The sequence below is a fragment of the Alligator mississippiensis genome, chromosome 2 (assembly GCF_030867095.1).
Source record: "Alligator mississippiensis isolate rAllMis1 chromosome 2, rAllMis1, whole genome shotgun sequence".
NCBI classification, from domain to species: Eukaryota; Metazoa; Chordata; order Crocodylia; family Alligatoridae; genus Alligator; species Alligator mississippiensis.
The window spans coordinates 240,911,911-240,920,489 of record NC_081825.1 but is presented as its reverse complement, the minus strand read 5'-3'; the positions used below and the strand labels follow the sequence as shown (position 1 = coordinate 240,920,489).

The 8,579-nt window shown below is 54.4% G+C and overlaps 1 protein-coding gene across 3 annotated transcripts; it reads right to left on the bottom strand.

The window, feature by feature from the left end:
- Positions 1 to 4,612: 4,612 nt before the first annotated feature.
- On the bottom strand, positions 4,613 to 5,992 carry LOC132248784 (uncharacterized). 3 transcript variants are annotated; one of them, XM_059722993.1, is made up of 3 exons: positions 5,790 to 5,992; positions 5,629 to 5,698; positions 4,613 to 5,370 (listed from the first exon to the last, which is right to left on the bottom strand). In XM_059722993.1, the coding sequence occupies exons 1-3, from the start codon at positions 5,865 to 5,867 to the stop codon at positions 5,156 to 5,158; spliced, it is 363 nt and encodes a 120-aa protein (XP_059578976.1). In that variant the 5' UTR covers positions 5,868 to 5,992; the 3' UTR covers positions 4,613 to 5,155. The 3 variants fall into 3 exon arrangements, with proteins under 3 accessions (XP_059578976.1, XP_059578975.1, XP_059578974.1); XM_059722992.1 differs by having other exon boundaries at positions 5,629 to 5,992; XM_059722991.1 differs by having other exon boundaries at positions 4,613 to 5,698.
- Between the last annotated feature and the right edge of the window lie 2,587 nt (positions 5,993 to 8,579).

Below are 8,579 nucleotides of genomic sequence, written 5' to 3'. Positions count from 1 at the left end.
GCACACATATGTGCTCCTGTGTGTGTATGTTTGTGTGGGTGCATGCACATAAATTCCTTTGTTAAGGGAAAAAAACAAGCAAGCTGAAGAAAAACAGATATTCTTTTCATGTGGGTCACACTGGTACTGGAATCTTGAGATCCACCACAGACCCCTGCCACTTGACCTAGGGGAGTACCTGAAAGCAGCAGCCAGCTGCTATCCTCTATGTGTACCAGATAATGAGGGGATAAAATACACAGCACACCAATGGGTTTCACACATACCTGTTAAACACAAAGCAGCAGGCAGGCTCAGGAAACCTGGATTTCATGCCGTCCTCAGAAGGGAGCATGTTTAGTGGGCACAGACCCTATCATCTTACCTCCCTCAAACTCTGACCATCCCCCAAGCACATCCTTGCCCTATTTGGTTGCTCCCCAACCTTCTGCTTTCCATCTTTCTATAGTCACAGGAGCACAGGGCTTGAAAGAACCTCTCTGGTCACGTGCTATTAAAGGTAACCACATCATATAATCTTGTTCATACATTTATTGAGCTCCATCTTAAAACCAGTTCATCCTGTTGGTTCCAAAAGCTGCTGCTGGAAGGCTGCTACATGTAGCTTGGGCAAGGGCACCACTGAAAACCCAGGAGATAATCCCTCTGCTCCAAATTCCAGTGCCAAAATGGCCCTTTGCACCAGAAGGAAGAACTGAAAGGCAAGTCCTGCTCAGCCTTACAGCACTGTCTTATCTGAGGCATGTTCAGTGCACATGTCATCTTTAGAGAATCTAGCTGCCAGCTTCTAAAGAAACATCTCAGAATGAAAGAATTTCACCTTCCGTCTGCCTATTCATCAGGGCAGGGCCTATTCCATTGGTGTGGTCATACCAGCTCAATGCACCTCAACATTCATCCCATGACTGGGCAGTGAGCATTAGGGGCTATAGGCTCTACAGGTGGGATAGAGAAGGAAGGAAGGGAGGGGATGTGGCGCTCTATGTTAAAGAGCAATACACATCCTCTGCCAGCAAAATGGGGACGGAGGAGGGGCAAGCTGAAGTGCTTCGGGTAAAGATACAAGGGGGTCGTGGGGAGAGGGATTTAATGGTGGGGGTCTACTACAGACCCCCCAACCAAGGGGAGGAGTTGGACCAGGAATTTTCAGGCCAGCTTGCAGAGGCACTTAAGGCAAGGGATGTAGTTGTCATGGGTGATCTAAATTACCCAGACATCTGCTGGGAGGAGCAGTCAGCCAGGTCAGACCGTTCCAGGAGGTTCCTGGCCGAGATACAGGACCTCCACTTAACCCAGGAGGTGCACAGTCCCACCAGAGGAAATGCCCTGTTGGACCTGGTCCTGGCCACAGGCGATGATCTGGTAAGGGGGCTCCAGGTCCTTGACCACCTGGGTGATAGCGATCATCGCTTGCTGGAATTCATCCAACGCAGGGTGACAAGGGCCTGCAGCAAGGCGGTAGCCCTAGACTTCAAGAGGGCCAACTTCAAGGAGTTGAGATCGGTGGGAGAGGCACTGGGGTTCTCGAGGGCAGGGGAACTCAGTGCCCAAGATGAGTGGTCATTCCTCAAGGAGACGATACTCAGGGCCCCAGGGGTGATGATCCCAACAAGAAGCAAGGGGGGCAAGAGTGCCCAAAAGCCTCCCTGGCTCACCAAGGGCATCCAGGAATGCCTGGTTGCCAAAAAGGCGGTGTACACCCAGTGGAAGGCAGGGGCTATCTCCAAAGAGGAGTATACCTCCACTGCTCGGCCTCTAGGATGGCTGTTAGGAAAGCTAAGGCGGACATAGAGCTAGGACTAGCGTCCAAGATCAAAGATAATAAAAAGTCCTTTTTCAAATATATAGGGAGGATGAAGAAGGCACCAGGAAATGTGGGGCCCCTGCAGGATGCGCTGGGCAATCTGGTGGTTGCGCCAGGGGAGAACGCAGTCCTCTTTAACAAATTCTTCACCTCTGTTTTCTTGTGCAGGGTCCGGGACTCCCCCACCGTGATTCAAGATGGACTCGAGGGGAACGCCTCAAGACCTAAGGTTGAGGAGGACCGGGTTAGAGAGCTTCTGGAGGGGCTGGACGTGTTCATAGATTCATAGATTCATAGATGTTAGGGTCGGAAGGGACCTCAATAGATCATCAAGTCCGACCCCCTGCGTAAGCAGGAAAGAGTGCTGGGTCTAGATGACCCCAGCTAGATACTCATCTAACCTCCTCTTGAAGACCCCCAGCGTAGGGGAGAGCACCACCTCCCTTGGGAGCCCGTTCCAGACCTTGGCCACTCAAACTGTGAAGAAGTTCTTCCTAATGTCCAATCTAAATCTGCTCTCTGCTAGCTTGTGGCCATTGTTTCTTGTAACCCCGGGGGGCGCCTTGGTGAATAAATCCTCACCAATTCCCTTCTGTGCCCCTGTGATGAACTTATAGTCAGCCACAAGGTAGCCTCTCAACCTTCTCTTGCGGAGGCTGAAAATGTCCAGTTTCTCTAGTCTCTCCTCGTAGGGCTTGGTCTGCAGGCCCTTAAACATATGAGTTGCCCTTCTCTGGACCCTCTCCAGGTTATCCGCATCCTTCTTGAAGTGTGGCGCCCAGAATTGCACGCAGTACTCCAACTGCGGTCTGACCAGCGCCCAATAGAGGGGAAGTATCACCTCCTTGGACCTATTCGTCATGCATCTGCTGATGCACGATAAAGTGCCATTGGCTTTTTTGATGGCTTTGTCACACTGCCGACTCATGTTCATCTTGGAGTCCACTAGGACTCCAAGATCCCTTTCCACCTCTGTGCCACCCAGCAGGTCATTCCCTAGGCTGTAGGTGTGCTGGACATTTTTCCTCCCTAGGTGCAGCACTTTGCATTTCTCCTTGTTGAACTGCATCCTGTTGTTTTCTGCCCACTTGTCCAACCTATCCAGGTCTGCCTGCAGCTGTTCCCTGCCCTCCGGCGTGTCCACTTCTCCCCATAGCTTTGTGTCATCTGCAAACTTGGACAGAGTACATTTGACTCCCTCGTCCAAGTCGCTGATGAAGACATTAAAGAGTATCGGTCCAAGGACCGAGCCCTGCGGGACCCCACTGCCCACACCCTTCCAGGTCGAGACTGACCCATCCACCACGACTCTCTGTGTGCAACCCTCTAGCCAATTCGCCACCCACCGGACTGTGTAGTCATCCACGTCACAGCCTCTTAACTTGTTCACCAGTATGGGGTGGGATACCGTATCGAAGGCCTTCCTGAAGTCTAAGTATACGACATCCACCCCTCCTCCTGTGTCCAGGCGTTTCATAACCTGGTCATAGAAAGAGACTAGATTGGTCAGGCACGATCTGCCCGCCACAAACCCGTGCTGGTTTCCCCTCAGCATAATTTGCCCTGCCGGGCTCTCACAAATGTGAGCCTTGATAATTTTTTCAAAGACTTTACCAAGGATGGAGGTGAGACTGACTGGCCTATAGTTGCCCGGGTCCTCCTTCCTCCCCTTCTTGAAAATGGGGACCACGTTAGCCCTTTTCCAGTCCTCCGGGACTTGGCCCGTGCGCCACGAGCGTTCGAATATTCCCGCCAGTGGCTCTGCAATGATGTCGGCCAGTGCCTTCAGCACCCTCGGATGGAGCTCATCCGGGCCTGCCGACTTAAAGGCATCCAGTTCTTCCAAATGATTGCACCATCTCAGGATCTACGCATGGAAGTCTGGCGCCTTGCTGCTGCCTCTCTACAACCCCAGTGAGAGACTTGTCGTGTCCCTCACTTAGGAACACTGAGACAAAGAACTCGTTGAGGAGTTCAGCCTTGTCCCCCCTATCTGTCACCAATTGTTTCTGCTCATTTAGCAGGGGTCCTATTCCTCCCTGGGCCTTCCTTTTGCTCCCAATATATCTAAAAAACAATTTTTTGTTGTCTTTTACTTGGGTTGCCATCCTCAGCTCCATGGTAGCTTTGGCCCGCCTAACTGCCTCCCCCAGGCAAGCACGAGCAGAGGAGGTATATTCATCTTTAGTGATCTCTCCCTGTTTCCACTTTTTATGTGCTCCCCTTTTGGCCCTTAGGCTGCCCTGGATTTCTCTGGTCAGCCATGGAAGCCTCCTGGCCCCTTTCCCTCTTTTGCCTCGCTCGGGGATCGTCTTGCTTTGTGCCCGAAGGATCGTTTCCTTAAGGCACAGCCACCCTTCTTGGGCTCCCATCCCTTCAAAACTCCTACTCTGCAGTGCGTCCTTGACTAATCGCCTGAGTTCATTGAGATCAGCTTTCCTAAAGTCTAGCACTTTCACCCTACTAGTTACCTTACCCACTCGACGTCTTATGGTGAATTCTATTAATAGGTGATCACTGTCTCCCAAATGGCTACCGATCTGGAGGTCCCCTACCATGTCATCCCCTGTTGCCAATACCAGATCCAGTATGGCATTCCCCCTAGTGGGACCGTGTACCTCCTGTGTCAGGTGGAGGTCCTGTACACAGGTTAGAAACCTGCGTGAGCGGTGGGACTTTGCTGTCTGCGTCTCCCAGCAGATGTCCGGGTAGTTTAGGTCCCCCATGACTACCGCCTCTTTAGCTTTTATGGTCTCCGAGAGTTGCCTCAGGAGCCCCGCATCTATTTCTTCCCCTTGGTGTGGGGGTCTGTAGCAGACCCCTACCACCAAATCCCTTTCTCCTTGCCCCCCATGTAGCCTAACCCACAATCCTTCCACTTCCTCAACCTTGGATTCTGTCTTGATGAGGGTTGATGTATATTGCTCACTGACAAAGTGCAACCCCCCCCCCCCCCTTTCTTCCCCGACCTGTCCTTTCTGTACAATCTATAGCCCTCAATATGTACTGCCCAGTCGTGGGATGAATCCCACCAGGTTTCTGTTAGCCCCACTAAGTCATAGGTGTTTAGTGCAAGCAGGAACGCTAGTTCATCCTGCTTGTTCCCCATGCTCCTAGCATTAGTATATAGGCACTTGAGCCCTGTGACTGGTGCCTTTGCTGCCCCCCCACTCCATGTCCCAAGGGGCCCATTGTTTCTTACCTTCTTGTTTCTTACCTGTTCTGTAGTGCTGGTCTCCCCATGGCTTTCAGGTTTCCAATGCTCTCTTTCTTCTGGTGTCCTTGTGGGTGCCACATGGTTTGGTGGTCCACAGCTTCCCCTGCCCTCATACTCCCCTCCCCCTGACGAGCCTAGTTTAAAGCCCGCCGGAGGAGATCCGCCAACCTAGAAGAAACCACACGCTTACCTTTGGGGGACAGGTGAAGCCCATCCCAGCTGAGTATGTCCCTCGTCGTGATGTGCGGGTCATTGTCCAGGAAGCCGAAGCCTGCCTCGAGACACCACTGCCGAAGCCACCAGTTGGTCTCTCTGATGCAGTTCTCCTGCCGTCTTCCTCGTCCGGTCACTAGTAGGATGGAAGAGAAAACCACCTGTGCACCGAACTCCTTCAGCACGCCGCCCAGAGCACTGTAGTCCGCCATCAGGTGATCGGGGGTTCTCCTGGCCGCATCATTAGTACCCACATGGACTAGGACCATGGGGTAATAATCGGTGGGCTTGATCCTGGCCTGGATTACCTCCGTCACATCCCAAATCTTTGCTCCAGGGAGGCAGTATACCTCTTGTGCTGAGGGGTCCTGGCGACAGATGGGTCCTTCCATACCTCTCAGGATGGAGTCGCCTATGATGAGCACTCGTCGCCTCCTCCTCTGGGTCCTCGTGGATCTCTTGACCTGTTCGGAGTGTGAAGAACGTGGTGTTTCTTCTTGCCCAAGGGTTTCCTCCTCCCCTTCCATCTCCTGCAGGGTCACCAGGGCCTCGTACCTGTTCACCAGTCGGACTGGAGAAGCTGGTACCGGTTCGCTGCGAGCTGCTCCGGTCCTGTCTGTGACCATCTGCCATTCTGCTGTGGAGGGCACTCCCCGGGCTGCTTCTTCCTTGGGTGCCTGGGCCTGCAGGGAAAGGAAATATCTGTCAATTTCATCCTCCGCCTCCCTGATCCCCCTCAGCCTGCTAACCTCCTCCCGGAGCTCCCTCACCTGCGCCTCCAGAGCCCTAAGACGGGCACCTGCCGGACAGGTGTGGGGGCCCCCAATCTCTGCCCCCCCCCGGCCCTGCTGGGGATCCTCCACAGGCCAGGAGGTAGGGGGACTTCAGCTCCCCCTTGGGCTCGGTCTGGGTGGAGGCCTCAGACCTGCCCCAGGTAGCCTTGTCCCCGTGGGCAGAGGCCCCAGCAGCACTCCTCATAGACACCATTCCGAGCTGCTGTTTGTAGATCTGTGTGGTGTCTATGCCCTACCCCTACCTCACTCCTGGCCCTTCCTGCCTGCCCACCGGCGCGAACGCCTGCGCAAACGCCGGCGTGCTCTTACAGAGCGCGCCTGTTTGCACGCTCTGTTCGCGCCGCGCGGCTCAGGAGCGCGGCTCCCTACCGGCTCAGCTATATGGGACCCGGGGGGCTTCCCCTCCGGATCCGGCTCAGCTGCGCCGGGTCCCTCCGCCCCACTTACCTTCGGGGGATCAGCTGCTGCTGCCCCCGCTGCCGATTCCTCTGCTGCTGTTGCTGCTGCTGCTGCCGCCACCACCGCCTCCGGTCAGTCAGTTGGTAAAGGGGCACACGTGCGTGCTGGACACACGTGTGCCCGACTCCTCTCCTTCCCGCTGCTGGTTCCCGAGTGCTGGGAACTACGTCACCCCGCGGCTTTAAAGCCCGCGGTTTGAATTACCCGCCCCGCTCCAACGGCCAATCAGGCACCCCGGTCTACCCAGAAGTGCCTGCCGGCAGTTCCGCCCCTACGCTCCCCCGCTGGGGGGATCCGCTGCCGCGGAAGCCTGCCCCGCAAGGGTTAGCCCCGGGGGTGCTCCCTGGCCTGGGGGGACAAAAATCAAAATCAGCAGGTCCAGATGCTCTCCACCCCAGGGTGTTGAAGGAGCTAGCAGGGGTTATTGCAGGGCCCTTGGCACGGCTTTACGAGCGCTCGTGGTGCTCGGGCCAGGTGCCAGATGATTGGAAGATAGCCAATGTGGTCCCCATCTTTAAAAAAGGGAGGAGGGAGGACCCGGGCAACTATAGGCCTGTCAGTCTTACCTCAATCCTGGGGAAACTCTTTGAGAAGATCATCAAAGAGCACATCTGTGATGGGCCGGCATCGGGGATGATGCTCAAGGGCAACCAGCACGGTTTCATTAGGGGCAGGTCATGTCAGACCAACCTGATTGCCTTTTACGATCAGGTCACAAAAGCATTGGATGCAGGTGTCACCGTGGATGTAGTCTTTCTGCACTTCAGCAAGGCCTTTGACACTGTCGACCACCCCATCCTCATTAAAAAACTAGGCGACTGTGGCATTGATGTCTACACAGTCAGATGGATTGCAAATTGGCTGAAGGGTCGTACTCAGAGGGTGGTGGTGGACAGGTCATATTCAACCTGGGGGGAAGTGGGTGGTGGAGAAGTGGGTGGTGGAGTCCCCCAGGGCTCGGTCCTTGGGCCTGCACTGTTCAATTTCTTTATCAGCGATTTGGACGACGGGGTGAAAAGCAACCTGTTTAAATTTGCTGATGATACCAAAATTTGGGGTGAGGTGGGCACGTTAGCAGGGAGGGAGAGACTGCAGAAAGACCTGCATAGGTTGCAAGGGTGGGCTAACAAAAACAGGATGCATTTCAATACTGACAAGTGCAGGGTGCTGCACTTGGGCAGTAGTAACCAGCAGCACACTTATAAGATGGGAAACTCCCTTCTTGAGAGCACGGAGGCAGAAAGAGATCTTAGAGTCATCACTGACTCCAAGATGAACATGGGCCGACAATGCGAGGTCACGGTCAGCAGGGCCAACCGGACCCTATCGTGCATCCACAGTTGCATCTCAAGCAGGGCCAAGGAGGTGATCCTCCCCCTCTACGCGACACTGGTCAGGCCACAGCTGGAATACTGTGTCCAGTTCTGGGCACCTCACTTCAAGAGAGATGTGGACAACATTGAGAGGGTCCAGAGGAGGGCCACCCACATGATCTGGGGACAGCAGGGCAGGCCCTATGAGGAGAGGCTATGGGACCTGAACCTGTTCAGCCTTCACAAGAGAAGGCTGAGGGGGGACCTGGTGACTGTCTATAAACTCACTAGGGGGGACCAGAAGGGTTTGGGGGACATCTTGTTTCCCCTAGCACCCCCCGGGATAACAAGGAATAATGGCCACAAGTTGTTGGAGAGTAGGTTTAGATTAGACATCCGTAAGAACTACTTCACAGTTAGGGCGGCTAGGATCTGGAACCAACTTCCAAGTGAAGTGGTGCTGGCTCCTACCCTGGGGGTCTTTAAGAAGCGGCTTGATGCCTACCTGGCTGGGGTCAATCGAGCCCAGTTTTCCTCCTGCCCAGGCAGGGGGTCGGACTTGAAGATCTACAAGGTCCCTTCCAACCCTACTTCTATGATTGTATGATTTCTATGATGTGGGGCTCCAGTTTAGGTTCAGAACCTTTTCACTGATAGGGCTGGGCCTGGGACCACCAAGAAGGCCACATGCACAGTGTCTGTGGTCGGGGAGAAAACCCTGCCCCTGGTACTTGTGTGACTAGTGCACCGAGCACTGAACTGATAGACATCTGGATGCC

Excerpts from the sequence above, each read along its gene's own strand:
- LOC132248784 (XM_059722991.1), bottom strand. The coding sequence starts at position 5,867 with ATGGCAGATGGTCACAGACAGGACCGGAGCAGCTCGCAGCGAACCGGT. Across the intron at positions 5,699-5,789 it reads CCAGTCCGACTGGTGAACAG|GTCAAGAGATCCACGAGGAC; the intron begins GTACGAGGCCCT and ends CACTCCGAACAG.